The 17,213-nt window shown below is 44.8% G+C and overlaps 1 protein-coding gene across 3 annotated transcripts in view; it reads right to left on the minus strand.

Moving 5' to 3' along the window:
- The window catches only part of LOC144755373 (copine-5), a 1,407,230-nt gene that overhangs the window by 52,136 nt on the left and 1,337,881 nt on the right, over positions 1-17,213 (minus strand). For all 3 annotated transcript variants that reach the window (XM_078644209.1, XM_078644208.1, XM_078644207.1), the window contains 2 exons: positions 11,846-11,903; positions 10,021-10,094 (listed from right to left, as the gene is read on the minus strand). In XM_078644209.1, coding sequence (XP_078500335.1) covers positions 10,021-10,094; positions 11,846-11,903 — 132 coding nt within the window. The remainder of the gene's footprint in view (positions 1-10,020; positions 10,095-11,845; positions 11,904-17,213) is intronic.

Genomic DNA, 17,213 nt, shown 5'->3' on the forward strand with positions numbered 1-17,213 from the left:
TGCAAAATGTTTTTTAAAAAAAAGAAATTACACCCCACTGACTGTATTCATGCTCTAGGGCATGCAAGTACATTCAGTGAACCAACACAGCGGCGAAAGATACTTCCGTCAAGTATCACTGCCGTGACACTGCCAGCCCCACGGAAAACTCCTCATATGGCTAGCAGTGAGGCCAGCTGCTCAATGGCGTACTTGGTTCTGCCGCCACAGCGGTCTGGGAATCTCACTGCCAAACTTGTAATAAGGCCAAGCCAGCGACCAAGATGGTCGCACAGCATTGAAGCTCTGCCGAGCATGCCCTTCATATTTGTTACGTTGGGCACCCCGCCACTCAATTAGGGGCATATTACTCTGCTCAGACACTCTACATTCCAATGAGGTCAGTGTCCGACGGCCGAGACCAGATGCAGCCCCGTCCTGCATTTCACTGTGCAGCCCACGAATCGCAGACTGATGCAGCCCTCAGAGGCCCGCTGGGACAGGTGAGCCTAAGGGCGGGGTTGTGGTGTGTCCAGTGCCTGCGGTCAGAACACACATCAGAGGGTCTCAGACAGAACTCTATTGATTATGGGTCTATTGTGTGGGTCCCACCTACATCACAGTGAGCTGGAGCACTGAGGGCGCTCACCGGCCTGTGACGAGCCCTGATTGGGCTGTTCTGGGCTGGACATGCTCCCAAGCTCCTGGCTAGAACTCCCTTTCGCAGTGGCCCATTCTCCTAATTTACTAGCCCTTGCTTTACAGCCTATGCCTGCTGCTCCTTTGGCAGACACACGCTATAGAGGTGTGGAACCACGTTACTTGTGCGTGCTGAGGTTTGGATCGTACAACTGCGCCTGGCACTGCTTTGTTGCGCTGAAGTCTCTGACCTTCATCCCATCACTTTCACTTGCTGAATCCAGTGGAAACTGCTAACATATCCCTGTGATGCTCTTCTTAAGACCTGGGGACAGCCTTACATCCCTCATGCTTTATTCCCTGCATTAGCAGCTTGGGACATCAGTCTAGGCAGCACCACATGTGTGAATTGGAGTGCCAGAGTGTGGGCTCTTGGAGCTGTGTTATTCTTCTCTCACTTCCGACCTATTGTCCATAGTCCACTCCCTGGAGGACCCGACTGTTTTGTGGAGTGATCCCCATTGTGCAGCCTGCATCATGTTTTTCAGCTGACTTTGGAGGCTCTGCCGTGTGCTGCACCAGACTCTGGTGGCGTTATCTGCTGTCCTGCCTCATGCTATCTCCGCGTTCGCTGCCATGCTGTCTCCCTCTATTGGCTGATGTCTGGCTGTTCTTTCATGCACTGTCCATTAATACTGTTGGTTCCGGCACCCAAAAGTGGCACACACATAAAATGGGACACGGAGATCCCAGGGAAAAGCAACTTACCTTCTAGCTAGCCAGGATCCCGCGCTGTCAATGCTCACCCTCTGATTCCACCAGTGCACTGGATAATACAATGGCAGACCCCCATCAGATGGCACAACCACCATTGTGACCAAACTTTTAGCAGGCATAAAGTCTATTAACTCCAGATTTGACACTAACACAACATTTTGACACCATCTCTGAGCATCTCGACCTTCGCAATGTTAGGCCCGATGGTACGGAGTGCAGGATCTCAGAGATTGAGGATCGCAGTGCCAATACAGCGAAGCATCTTGAGCATGTGGAGTGTCACCTCAAGAGCACTGCAGCTAAAAATGAAGACTTAGAGGTGAGATCCCGGCGCAATAATATTTGCATAGCTGGCCTATCAGAAACTACCAATACGGTACAACTGGATGTCTATGACAGAAAGTCCTTGACAGATAACTTTGTAGTCGAGAGAGCACACTGAACACTTGGTTCTCGGCCAGTTACTGGGGCGCAGCTCAACAGATCATTGCCAGGCTCATGAACTTTAGAGATCGCGATACCGCATTATGAATGGACCCTGATAGGGGTTCGCTGCAATACTAGGGAACTGTACTTTTTCTATATCCCGACTATACTCCAATAGTGCAAGAAGTCCACTGCAAATTTACTAATGTTAAATGCACTTTTCAAAAGATGGGGCTAAAGTATGGGGTGCTCTATCCTGCACATCTTCGGGTGAAACTGAATTGTCAACATCACAACTTCAACACCCCTGCAGATTCTGAAAACTTCTGTAAGAAACACTCCTCTGGTAAATCCCAACCCAAAACAAGTCCTGGTGCTGTGGGTCCTGATAACCCAGTGCCTACATCACCTGGGACGCACTCATTGTAACCTGTCTCAAGCACTTTGTTGCTCTTTGCCTATGGTCACCTCTTCATTGTTGTCTATCAAGTTGAACCTCGTCTGGCTCAAACCATTGAACAAGACCTTGTATTGTAGTGTGCCATGCTATATCTTCTTATATTGTCTATTTGTCCAATGACTATTATCATTATACACTTATTGTTGCTCCCAGGCTTTGCTCCTCCAGGCGATGTCACCCCTCTATGGTGTATATCACTATGTTTGTATTTCTATTATTGTTTTGGGCTAATTGGGCTCGCTCTCCAGCTCATGTTTTTGGCTGGAGTGGAAGGGGGTTATTGCTGTTTGTCTTTTTGCATCACTTCTTGCTGAAGCCTTTCCACCTCCATGGTACACGCTAGGTTTATCCCCGCAGGCTTTAGTTATGCATATTATTATCCAACATTCTGCCCTCAGGCATTAGGAGAGATTCAGTGTTTTTGCTCTCCTGCATTACATGGAACATTAGAGGATTGAACAATCCCCAGAAAGGGAAACAGGTCCTTGTATACTTACATCTCCACGGGGTCTAGGTGACTTTCCTTCAGGAGACGCACTTGGTTTCCAGACTGGATTGTGGGCACGTATCTTCCTGGGGTACAAATCGCAATTTTTTTCATTATACTTCCTACTCGCATGGGGTGTGCATCTTGATACATACTAGTGTCCCCTTTCAGCTGACTTCTTTACTGATTTATTTTCACAGATCAGCCAACATCAGACTGACTATATTTTATTGGGCTGTGACCTAAACCTTACCCAGCAACCAAAGCTCGATTCCACTGGCTTCTTGGCCATTTCCAAATCTCATTCTTTACAGACCCTCACAGGCCTCCTTGATACATTTAATTTGATAGACAAATGGCACCAGAAATTTCCGAGACAGCACAAGTATCCATTTTACTCAGCCTCGCACAATGTGTGGACTCACAATGATCATTTGTACATGTACAGCCGAGCTCTCGTGTGGTTATACACTATCGCTCACTTTCCCCACGCCCTATTAGACCACGCCCCTGTGTTGATCACATTACACATACCTTTACATGTCCCCGTGATTCGACAGTGGCAATTTCCCTCTACTTCGCTACGTAACGCTGGCTAAATTTTATCCTACCAGATCTCAGAGATGCCCGAAGTGTCAGGCAGACCATGCAGACATCTCCCATTTGACATGGACTTGTGTAGTGATAGCATCCTTCTGTAAGGACATCTTTTCCACTTTGTGTCTTATGATTGAGCGACCACTCACTACAGACAACCTTGTGGCTTTATTGGGGTATGTCAAGTCATTACCACTAGGATTATGTCATTACATTGCTATCGCTCTACTTTTATCTAACCGACAAATTTCATTTCATTAGGGAGCTGGAACCCCGCCCACGGTCGCAGCCTGGCTGAAAGATTTGTCCTTCTATGATACTACTTCTGAGTTGTATGCTTCCCTACAGACAGTCACATCCAGGTCTAAAGATATTTGGAAACCACTGCATAATTATTTGTTGTCTATGGTTGAGTCTACGGATGATGAAACAACAGATTAATCATATGTCCTGTTGCCATTTATTATATCATTCCTCTGTGTTGTTGCATGGCAGCTAGAGTGCTTCACAACATTTTTGATGTATGTTGTGTCTTTGATATCTCTTCCTTTGCTTATATCTCGTATTGTCATATATAATTTTTTCTTCTTTTGGTAACCTCCTGTATTACATCTGTGAAATATTCTTTTGTAATCACGGTAATTGGCTTCACTCTATGTATTTGCTGAAAAATTATATGTAAAGTAAAAAAAAACGTGTAATCGGGACCTCGATCTCCTGTCTAAACAAGCATTGGCATAGCCAATAGGTCTCGCCTTTGGGACCTTATAAGGGTTTAGCCATGCAACAGTTGATGTTATTGCACCAAGGCTATTGTGCTGCATAACTAAACACTTATAAGGTCCCAAAGGCGAGACCTATTGGCTATGCCAATGCTTGTTTTATTAATACCGCGTGTACATCCCCGAGGACCTGCATGCAAAATATAATTTGCGGACAGATGAGGGATGAAGCATTGCTTGAACTATTCATGGTGTGTTAAATAGAGTTAGGAGTCTTTAAAATCTATCCGTTAAGTAATAGTGGTTGGGAGTAAAGTAGATGAGCTAGTTTAGAACACAAATTGAAAATGCGGAAAACGAGTTACTTTCAACAAGTCCAAAGTACCAAAGAATGTGTCCGACGGGTACAGATGCAAAATGTGCCTTCATCGTATGCAGTCCTCTGCCTTCAAGCTGCATTACCTCTGCGTGGAGCTACGGCTCACTTGTATACTGTGCTTCTCCCAAGTACTCGAATTAGCATGCAATATTCAGAGCAGAAGCTCTAACACGCTGCCTTTGGGTGTCATGTAGCAGCCTGTCTTCCTTGAGGAAACAGTGGTCTACAGATGGCTGGGATGTAGTTGTAGCCCTAGAATAGAATCCCCACCGCATTGCCTTTGAAGTGGTTGGGCGTTGGGGTGTGCATGTGGAAATGCAGGTTTCGAGTTGTGCTCGGGTACTTTGTTGCACGTAGTCAAAGCGGCTTGACTTTGATATTAAATATAACATAATACTCACTCTGCATTGCCTGGGGCTATAAGGTTTGGTTTTTATCCCAGGTTAAGATGTCCAACAACGCACTCATCCGCGCCCTCATGCCACCTTCGGAAACTTCTTATAGGGAACAACTTGGGAGATATTAAACTTGCTTACTTTGGAATCAATAGTCAGACCTAATATTCCAAGCTACCTGTACCCAGGGAGGGACAAATATGTCCCAGATCACGCCGTTTGATCGTATGAGAAAGTCATAACTCTCCTCACTGTGCCAATGGATAATTTATTCACCAGGCGTATTTCCTGATACTGCATTTATATTCGGACTCTCTGACCTGGCTGGACATTTTTTTTATAGAAAGGTTTGTGCATTTAAGTCTTCTTTGTAAAGATCATCACAAGAATCCTATTATGATGCTCTCCTTTGCGTAGCTGTTAGTTCAATCCATGCAGTGTGTGCATTCATGTTTCTTCCTGTGAGCACATCTTGGACAAATATACACCAAACCAGTAGTTCACAATCAGGAGATAGAACAGTATTATTTCAAAAAAGTATAGCGTCTGTACGCTGGAGCGGTAGCTCAGCGGGCAAATACCTCTGTAGCCAAGGTTGATGTAACATACTTTTTACTGGTTCGAATCCGGCAGGGCAACCTAAGCCTTTCACACTGTCAATAAAATGAGGAACATTAACTTGAGTGTTGATAATATTTGTGTTTACAGAGTTTCTGTATGCATGGATTGGAACGCCGTGTAAAATATAACATACATATTACAATTAATAATGCTGCCCTTGCGACAGTATAGATGAGAGATCAAGGGTGAAAATGTTCATTAAGTTTTAGGATATTCTTCTTTCTATAATGTTTTTTTATGTTAAAAGTTTATAACTGAGACTTTTGCTTAGCCCTTCAAATACCGCAAGTCTTCTGTGCCAACATTGTCTGTACCGCATTGGTATTTAAAGGAGGGATTACGGAAATTGAGCAGGGTGTGCAAATGAGAGCAAATTGAATCCCCCTTGGACACAAAGTAATGACCTAAAAACAAACAGTTGAAAAGGGAATAAAACAGAAAAAAAACTGCTGTTTTTAAGCAGTCGTGCTTGTGGTCAAGTTTGCTCAATCACTGCAGATGCCTGTGTGTTTGAGACCAGAAAGGCACGGAACTGAATCCTAAATGGTGCAGTGTGAAATAGTGACTTATGTATTTTCAGTACTATGAAGTCTCGGACTGTGACAAAATGCACTGTGAATATGTAAGTTATTATTTTAAAATAGTATTACACATAGTATAAGAGAGGCTGCTGCAATCTTTTCCTTTTTTTGCAGTTTTATATTCAACCCAAAGGTATAGGACTGCTTTACATGAGCACCAGTTACATTACACAAGGTCACAATCATTTGTTTAGGCACGCAGAGATACAGGGCCCGATTACGAGTTTCTGTGGTGTGAGAGTGGGCATTATGGGACCGCCGCGCCCCTGCACCGCCGAGACTCATCGCTGCCCGCCCACCAGTTGACACGTTTTTGTAGTCTGGCGGGCAGGATGCCAGTCCCAGAGCAGTGCTGTTTAAAAGGCTCATAGTGAGCCTAAATCAGCACCGCCGCAGGACCACCTGTGCAAGATCCTGCATAGGAAAAATTGTACCATGTTGGCCATTTCTTCCTATGCAGGAACTAGTTGTGCAAAAATACAGGGTGACAAAACATGTGCCCCCATGGACAGGGGCTAGAGGGGGGCCTGTATGGCCCCCCTTTTTCCTCACTGCCAGCCTTTTCATGGAGGAAGAACCTCCATGACAGCACTGGCAATGAGGAAAGTTGTAATATGCTTGGCGGTGCCTCAGGGCACCAGCAAGCATATTTTGGCCCTCAGACCACCGTGGGACCGCCAGGGAACAGTGGTTCACTGGCAACTGCGGCGGTGTAGTGGAGGTCCAAATGCTGAAGTCCTGATAGGGTGGTCAGACCGTCGGTGTGGCGGTGGCTGGACCAACACCACCATGCCCCACGAGTCTGGAGTTTCTTGGACCACCAGACTGTTAATTGAGCCCTAAGTGATTTGCTCAGAATCACAGGATGTTGAGCAGATGCCGGGACTCGAACGTGGTTCACAATTCCAAAGTTTGTAGCTCTAGCTCTAACGCCACATGCTGATGTAATGTTTGAAATACAACTAGTGCTTTAAAAATATAGTTTTTAGCAATAAGTAATCAGACTGTACCTAGTGCAAACATTTTAGTGTCTTGATTATTCTGGTACTCAGCTGAAAAACCCCTCACAGTAGCTCTAAAAGGAGTAAATCTTTGTAACCATGAAGCTTTAGGAGATTCCATCAATTAAATTCTGGTGATAAGGCATTTTTCCTCCCTTTGATCTTTGTACCTCACCACCTCCTTTGCTTTCAGGCAAAGGCACCTCAAGGTCAGCATTAACCATTCAGGGACAGCTGCTTTTGTAACAGATGAGTGCAGGGGGTGGCAGGGAAGAAGCAAACAGTGTTGGATTCAGATGCAGAGCCATAATCCTCTGCAACCCTGGGGGCTCAGAGCAATGGAAGAAGAGAAACAGGAAAGGAGCGAGATCCATGGATAGTGTCAAAGATATGATCCTGAAGACGGGGCCTTATGGTGGCTAATTTTTTCATTTATAAATGAACAGATATCTTTCAGAGAGATGCCGCATAGGAGGGGCTTTTTTTAAAGTGCCATCGCTCTGGAATAAACTGCCTGTGTCCCTGCGTAGCATTCCTAATCTGCTGGCCTTTAGGAAAGGACTCAAAACCTGGCTTTTTACTTCTTAGTTCTGGCCCATAGTTAGGTTTTCTTCCTCTCTGGTTTCTTTTTTACTTCATCTCCCTGTTGTGTTAGTGTGCAATTCAAAGCGTCGGGACACTCTTCTGAGTAGCCGCACGCTATATAAAACCTTTTATAACATAACATAACATAACATAACATAATTCGTGCAACGAGTACTGGGGCTAAGGGTGTAGTGACCACTATACCCCAATTATGTCTGTCTTCAGAGTGGAGGCCCATTGTCCTAGCTAGCATTTGCCCAGGTCACCCTTGCTGCATTTTATTTTGATACAAAGGGGCAGAAAGTATCATTGGTGCTGCAGGTACAGTGGCACATGTGCCCCGGGTACGAACTAAACCCCGATCATGGGAGTTTTACTTTCCTTCTCTGATTGCGTTAGGACCCAATGCACACTTGCTATGCCAATGTTGCTTTTGGCCTTAGGGCAGTAACTGAAGGGAGGGAAAACTGAAGTAGAGGAGGTCCCTTACTTTAGCCTGAGAGATGGTAGGGAGGGGGATATGGCGAGATGGGAGCCCTATTTTTATCAAATGGCAGAGCAGCCAGCACACTAGCAGAAGCAGTCATTAGTGAAGCAGGTTCAGCAGCACTGGGTCTTGGGTACATGAGGAGCACATTGCATCACAATCATGACTATCTACCTTTCAAAAGAGGGCACAGGGGCTTATTTTCCTATCCAACATAAGGGCACTATTTTAGAAAAAAAGTGGGACAACATGTGGGAACTCTTTTTTTCTTGAAATGGACAGAGAGCCTACTGCAAGATTGGAGTGAAGGTCAGGCAAGGTGGGGAAGGGGTGAAAGAGACAGAGGTGATAGACTGCTAATCAAGGCCGCAGTTATCATTAGTGCACTGGTTGCAATGGGGCCCAGACCCAATTATAGAGGCCACCATTTTTGTGTCAGTTACTAGCTTTATTTGGTATATCTCTTGTTGTATATGTCCATATTTAATGTGAGTTGTGAGCTACAGAAAAAATACCACTGAAGTGAATGAATGAATGATACAGCTTACAAAGTGCATGAATGCCCCGAGACATCTTGGCATTAAATGATCTCTCAAGACGCACCCCTGCGCTTCGCCCTGTCTCTCCCGCTCCTCCATTCCTTGTCATAAAGTTTTGGAGGGGGGCCTTACTTGAAAACATCGTGCTTGGGGGGGTTCAAAGCAAAAAAGTTTGAAGACCCCTGCCTTAAAGGGAGATTCCAGCAGCCTACTTGACCGCATATGACGGCAATGAATGGTCATCGCAGACATGGTGTGTGCCAAGTGGAAGTGTCTTTTATGATGCCTTTAAATGGAACAGTGCAATGAGGTCAACAATGCAACCAGGAACACCTTCTATCAAGAATCAGACGACTTCTGACTTAGAATGCAGATTCTACGTTACAAAATGGGTGGGCAACTTATTGCAGGACATTTTGCTGCTACACCACTATGTCTTTCAAGTAGAACATCTGAAACTCCTCTTTATTAGGCGAATAACATTGGCCACTACATTGCCTCCCTTATCCTCTACCCGAACAGCTATTTTTAAACTTTGTCCTACATCCCTTGGAATGCATGTGACATTACTTGGAAGGACATTTTAGAAAGAGGCTTTGTTTAGTGCAAATCTGTCAAATTAACTTTTATCACAATCACAGTTCACTTTCTTGGCAAATTTGAACAATAGATGGCTGCTGACTAGATGCAAAAATAGCTGTGCACACATAGGAAGGGACTGCAGGCATAAAAAGCTTTGGCAAAGCCAGTAGGCCTTGCCTTTATAATGTGAGGGCTAAGCTATTCGTGCACTAGGCTTCAAGAAAGTGAGTCAAAACTGGCCTTTTAGAAGGGGAATGTAAGCACCTAAACAATAAAATGTTATTTTCTCAATGGTTTTGAAGATCCTTGCACCAGAGCAGTTCCTCGTGCATGGATATCCAGACTGGAATTTACTGTTTAGTGGTCAGACGAGTACACCTTAATGTTTCCCTCCATGCCATCAGTTTAAAATCCACTAAGCATTAGCCATGTTGGCACAGATCTCTGGGTGAAGTTGACCAAGCTTCCCAAATTACTAAGTAAATTATACAATGGAGTTTCAGCTACAAGAAGCTGTTGCACTCTCATAATGAAGCCCCCAAGGGCAGCGCGTCTCCCTGGCCTGTCACCAGCACAGGAAACAAAAGTAGAGCACGGCCGCCGGGAGGAGAACTAGAAACCAAACTCACCTGGAAACAACGAGCTCCCGGACTCCTGGGAAGCGTGAGGGGATAACGACGCAGGATATGACGTCCAGCTCGTGACTTGGCTATCGTGGGAGGTACGCACGAGCAGCCGCGAGCCCGCCCTGTCAATCACTCACCTGCACAATGTCGCGCTCTGCCAGCTTCCCTCGCGAGGAGATCCTGATGTCATCGCCGTCCAGCTCCACCATGGCTGAAGGAAACACAAGAGCATCAGCGCAAGGTTCAACCTTCATATGATGTTACAAGTCTGAAAGCCCTAGCAATGGTGCAGTTGTAAAACGAAGAAGCCATGTTTTAATAACTGATTAGGTAAGGAAGTATTTTCATAATGATTTTATAGGGTGTTTTGGCAGTGCTGCAGCTGTTATTAAAACATGTTGTCCTTGGGATTTCAACTGCTACATCGCAATTGCCATTGTGATGAAAATACCTTCAGGCCCACCTGTTTTCTTTGTGCCAATGCAGCCTGAGGTGTGAGAGACTCTGCTACCGTTTGCTAACCCATTCTAGATGTCAGAAACTCCGTCTCCACATGCTAACCCCGTCCCATCTCTAGATGTGGCTGGCTCTGTGTCCCTGCTGCTGATCCAGCCTTTGATGTGACCAACTCTGCATGTATGTGCTAACCCACCGCTTGAGAACACAGACCCTATGCATGTGCTGATCCAGCTTTACAAATGAGATGCTCCATGTTCCTGTGATAATCCAACAATGGAGATGAAAGCTCTCTATCTCTATGATAATTGAGCTTAAAGGTAATGGACTCTATATTTGTGCCGGATGTGGCCATAAATGAATAATCCACCATTTTATTTAAATAGCTGGCATCCTGGGGACCCCATCTCAGCCTATGCAAAAAGTGCAAAATCTTGGGTGGTATTCCACCCCACCAAACTTGCAGTTCTCCTGGCCTGTGTAGAGGTGAAGGAACAATTAATAGACAACCTTGACCTAGCGGTCTATCCATCACTAGGCCCCCGAGTTACAGTGGTAATTGTTCTGCGCTATTTGGGACGTGGCAATGGCCCTTGTGTTTTTCCTTATGTGGACAGTCATGAAAGGCATGGCAGCCCCAGGAAGAAAAATGTTTAAATGTCCCAGATTAGTCTGGGACATTTTTCCTTTGCTTTACAGCTCAAAAGCTCAAATGAGAGAATGCTTCAACATGGTGGCCCGTGACGAGGTGCCACAGTGACAAAGGTCCACCTGTCACACAGGAGAATGCACTTTTATTTCAGAGATCCCAACTAGGAAGATGCAAATCTGTAAATATGGCAGGTGTTCCGCCGCAAGGCCAGCAGTGGGCAGAGCATCTGCCAACCTGCATCTCCCACCGTACTTTTGCGTACTTATCAGCTGACCAGACACCTAAAGTCAGCATCCGTAAACCCACGACCCGTTGAACCGACTAAATTCAAACATCTTGATGTGAGATCTCTCCATGCTCAAGTACCCACCCTCTGGAACGCTATTGCTTCTCGCCGAAGACTTGAACTTCCTGATGCTCTACAGTGGTCTGACCCACCACTTGTTTAAGACTGTCCAAGGCTCACAGGTTCCAAAATGCCAGAAACCTGATTCACAGACAAACCCATATGAGCTGCCTCTCCTGCACTTCTCTCCTCGAGCACTTTGCATCACCACTTGATGTTATAAGTTATGAGAACTACCATCAATAAGTAAATAAACCACTTCGAAATGCGACTGCTACTTCTAATTAAATCCTAAAGGCTGAGGAGCTTACTCTGGGGTGCAGGGTTGACAGAGTAGATCACGAATAGGGCAGGTGGAGGGCAGACCCCAACAATGCTATGGGACTCTGCTGCAAGCACGGGAGGCTGCAGTGGTAACACTCTATGCTCGACTTGAAACATCAATGGCAAATGACATTTTATTTGCGAATCAAAGCTTTTCTTTTGTAATTTTGAGCAAAGTTCTTACCATCAAATTCAGCCTGTCCCACTCCAACAATGATGATGGACATTGGCAGCTTGGCAGCCTAACATAGAAAAGAAAAGAGCGAAAAAGTGTCAGAGAGGAAAGAATAAAGGGGGAGGGTGGAAAACAAAGACCACCAGAGAGAGAGATGAAGAGAGAGAAGGAGAAATAGAGAGGGACAACAAGGCAGAGTGAGACGGATAGACTATGAACCTGTTGGAGAGAAACAGAAGAGGCAAGAGAAAGATATTATGGGTGGGGCAAACAATAAGATAATAATAAGGACTATAAAACCATGGAGCGAAACTGGAGTCAAGTGTGGAGAATGGAAGAGACAGAAGGGCACGTTTAGAGCACAAGGGAGCTGGAGGTAAGATGTGCATACACAAGATCATGAAAGAAAGTCACATGGAAGGAAAAGAGGACGAATTGGGATTATGGGATAACAGAGTGGAGATGGCATTGAAAAAGAAAGGGACGGGTACCTAGAGGGCCATGAAGGCACTGCACATGCAGCTCACCAAGGACAGACCATGTCTTTATTATTTATTTTATTATATTTTTATTATCATATATATTATTTTATTTATTATATATATAATATTTTTTAATATATATTTTTTATTTTTTTTATATATATATATATATTATTTATTAGTGAGCACGGGAAGATAGCTGGGGCAGGGCTGATTTAAAAGACATAAAGAGATGATTAGAAGCTACAGGTCAGGCGAATAGAAAAAAATGTGAGTTAGAAAGAATAGGAAACAAAAGGCAAAACACGGGTACGAGTTCGAGAGAAATGGTGGAGTGCGAGAAGTAGAAAAAAAGGAAGAGACAGAATCAAAAGGTGATTTAAAAAGGAATGGATAGATGCAGACGTGCGAGATGCAAAAGAATTGTTAAACCATGACATTTAAAACTCTGCACCAGAAGTGTACGCAACATATTGTGATTGAAATGTGAGGTATTTAACGTGATATTGATTATTTTCTGTTCGCGCTTATGATCCTGTATTTAATGGATGTAATATACGAAACAAACCTATTTGATTGACTGCCTTGACTCTTTCTCCGATAACTTTCGATGTACCCCTTCCTCAGTCTTGTTACTGAGTTTCCTTTGCCCATTGTTCTGTATATACTTGCATCTCGGGGCAACTACCTATGTTTTCAAATACTTACCTATGTGTTACACCTGTCTCTTCATCACTCGTTAAAGCACCGTGTCACACGTTTTGTGAATTATGTTTGCATTCTATAAAACAGATCTTAAATATATAATATACAATTACTATTCTCCGAGTAACAACCTTCATTAAAGAGTCTGGTTTGGACATTAGCTTTCGAGATGGACCGCATGATGCTTCATGCTATGCTGGTGCAGGTGCTTTGAAGAAGAGCAACCTGGCCTGTGCTACAGCAGTAACCTCCTTCACAGTAACAACCTATGCTGAAGCAGTGCTTGCCAGGAAGCAGACCAGGTGAATGCCCACATGTTCTCTTTCGGGCAGTGCTCTTGACAAACCAGGCTGCCCCAGCGATGGGGCGTCCCAGCGCTAGATCAATAGAATACCAGACCGAGAGAAGGCAGCAAGAAAGGGTCATTCAGGTAAGATCAAACTCTTAACGACTATCCTGATAGCCCTGTGGTCCTGAATGTCTTTGATAGCGCTTAGGAGAGCATTCCATAGGGTGGAGGCTAAAGCCCGGAATGACCAGCCTCCTGCCGGTGCTCTTCTAACATGTGGAGCACATAACAGATGTTGATTGGAGGAGCGGAGGGCGTGTTCTGGTATATAGTGGGTAAGAAGATTGGCTAGGACGGGAGATGCTTGGGCATAGAAGATTTTGTGGGACATACACAATGATTTAAAGTGGATTCTCTTTTCTACCGGGAGCCAGTGCAATTTACCTATGAATTTGGAAGTAGGGCAGGATTTTGGGAAGGCGAAGAGCTTCTGGGCAGCGGCGTTCTGCACCCTCTGAAGCTGTTTGATGCCTGCTTTATTAGCACGTAGGTAAAGGGAGTTACAATAATCTAGTCTGGAGAGGATTGTGGATTGAATGATGGTCTGGCATATTTGAGCATCCAAAAACTCGAGCAGAGGCTTCAGTCCTTGTAGGAGACTTATTATTATTGTTATATTTATCCTTATAGTAATCTACCTCAAAAACATTTGAATGTGAACCTGTATCAAAGCTTCTGCTTGACCTTAAACCATACATATTTATCTGACCCTGCGCAATGGACTACAATACCAATCTCAGGCTATGAAGCTGTATTAAATCTCACACCTTACACTAACACACTGTAAGATTAAACAGATGTATTTGATGACTGAAAAGATCTTCACTCAACACTGCTATACCACTGTGATGCATCTCGGCATCCTCAGATCCTCCATCTCCAATTTCAGACTACCAGGATGTGTAAAACCCACCCAGATTTCCATAGTCAGTCAATTTGCAGCAAGTAGCAATAGAAATAACCATCCAGAGGGAATATCACCGACAGGAAACTCCATCCACAGGAAGGACAAAAAAGATGCAAAACAGTCAAACTTATTAGAAGCGGACAACCAGAAAGGAACAGGACGTTCCACCAATACGAGTTACTGACCACGTCCATCTTTAGAAAGGCCCCATCGATGTTCTCGGCTAACAGTGGATGAGGACGAGGAAAACGTCTATTAACTTCATGAAAGCTTCCCATAGCCTATGAGATACGTGTAATTAAGCAATCGCTGTAAAAAAGTTTTGCTGCTGTCCTTGGAACACAGGAACCAGGTACTAGAGAGAGCTCAATTATTTGCCAAGTACTTCCTCTTTAGGCTTTGATTTTCAGGGAGTTCTGAGGTTGACAATTCAAAGCTTACTCTTGGAAGGCAGTGTGGAACCAAATGTCTAGGTCAGAGAGCATATATCACTTTCGTGAAATATTATGTCCAATAATTAATATTCATTAAAAATGTAAAACTTTATTTACATTGTTGAACTATGGCTACTTAACCCGGAAGTCTTGTAGCATAATCATTACCCCAAAAGTGTAACATGGTTACTTTGCAACTCATCTGTGTCTCCAAGAGACTGTCCACATTTAAGCAGGGATTGCACTGCAAGAACAATCTTAAGAGGAAAGTCAAATGTAGCTACTGCTTTCTTAGTTCTCAGTCACTGTCCAATGACTGATTAATTTCTTTGTAGAGTCAACATATATGGCTCTTTCTTCACTAGCAGCACACCACAGGGCACCATCTTGTTTGAGTAGTGGCCGCATAGTCCTTGGCAGCACTTTTGTGAGGGGGAAAATGGCAGTCACAATTCAGAGGATATACGTGTAGGAGTGGAAGCACACAGCCCCTGGACCCTGGTGATTCAGTGTGGCTATGGGAGGGACACACCGTCTCTCATACCTATTTATTTTCGTATCACTTCTAAGATTGGGATCATCTGGCAATGCTAGACAATGGCTCAAGGGCATTCATGCTGACATCATCATGGTTTGCAGCTGAGACTCACATAGCAATGCTTTGGTGAAGATACAATGACCCTCACAGTGTCAATGGCGTCACTCACAAATGGGGTTTACAAAGCAGTGATAGATTTGCAGGCACTTGGGCCATCATGTTGGTGTTGGTGTTGCGCTCAAACTTGGCTCGCAAAACAACGACAGGTGCATAGTCACATGGATCCTCACAATGATGTTGGTGTTGTTCACAAACAGGAATCCCAGGTCAGGCTGGTCAGTAGCAGCCGCTTTCTGGTCTGGGAAGGCTTGGTGCTTCTGAACTCCTCTGGATTGTAAGACTTGGGCTGTGTGTTTTCTTTGGGGCATTGCCTAAATGCAGAGCTGTCTTTCTCCTTTCCTTTTAGAAAAAGCAGCAAAATATGATTTCCCCATTCAGGTGTACATTCCATACTAATCTACACAACCAAATATCTGCTTCTGGTTCTAGTCTCCATTCACACAGGTGTGCAGAGCGTCTTTAAGTAAAAGGTGAACACAGGCAAAGCAAAGGGGTGATCTTACATTGAGTACAATGCATTTCCATTTGTGCCTGGAATAGCTCTGTGGGGATCACCTTAAGGGGAACTGTCAAATTCAGGTGTACACAAACTAAGATAGCCTCTGGCAGATTGTGACCCCGAGATGTACAGGCGCAGGACGCAGAAGTTGAGATAGAACCACTGAGTGTGTATGATCATATCCCTGTAACCCTTACTATGTGGGTGCTCTTGTATAGGTGGTTCTCCCGTCCATGGCGCCTGAAGGAAAATATGCTCCACCATCCAGGCACTAAGCCATATCTTCCAGGTGCTTAAAAACTATCTAGAAGTGAATGATCAGCTGGGAACTACTATCACTACCCTATGGGAAACCTTAAAGGCAGTCGTACGGGGGAATTTATCACCTTCTTTGCTGCAGATAACAAGGCTCGTATCGAGAAAAGACAGGAGCCTGAAGGGAAGGCGAGGGAACTAGAGACTATTCACAAATGAACGGGGGCCCCCTGGATATGGCGGCAACTTAAGTCAGTCCATATGCAGCTTAGCGGCTTAGACTTAGAAAAGGCAGAGTACACCCTTCTTCGCCTTCAACAAACTTTCTATATAGAGGGAGATAAATGCGACAGACTGATGGCCAACAAACTGTGGGCCAAAGCAACAAATGGAGACGGTGGACACACTACTCCTTCCAAATGGCACTGAAATACATGGGGGCATACCCCTAGCAGCCGCCTTCCAGGACTGGTACATGTCCCTCTATGAGGCACAAGACTTGATTCAGGAGGCTATAAAAGATTACCTTCGGGCACAGAGACACCATGACTTATGCCACAACAGGCCACCACTCTCGAACAGCCCATATGTATAGAGGAGGTGGTGACGGCCATAACACATCAGAAATTGCTGAAATCCCCCATCCCAGATGAGTTCCCCACCCTCTTCTATAAGCAGTTTTGACAGATACTTGTCCCGGTCTTCACTCGACTCTTCAACTCCTTTGCAGGCACCAGTACTCTACCACCTTCTATGCTAGAGGCTTCAATCACGGGCATTCCCAAACCAGGGAAAGACAAGAAGCAGTGCAATCTCTATCAGCCCATCTTGCTCATCACTGTGGATACAAACCGATTTACAAGCATTCTTGCGGCAAGATTCATGTCCTAATATGCCGGGACTTGTGGACCCCAATCAGTCTGGATTCATTCTGTAACGCCAGTGTATCTTGCACCTAGTGGACAAGGCTACATGCTAACGCAGGAGATGCTGCTCCTGGCCATCGATACTGCAAAAAGCATTCGACCAGGTACATTGGAAACTACCTGGAGGCTACAATGGCCCACTTTGGCATCAGAGACATGTTC

This window comes from Lissotriton helveticus, chromosome 5_1 (assembly GCF_964261635.1).
Source record: "Lissotriton helveticus chromosome 5_1, aLisHel1.1, whole genome shotgun sequence".
NCBI classification, from domain to species: domain Eukaryota; kingdom Metazoa; phylum Chordata; class Amphibia; order Caudata; family Salamandridae; genus Lissotriton; species Lissotriton helveticus.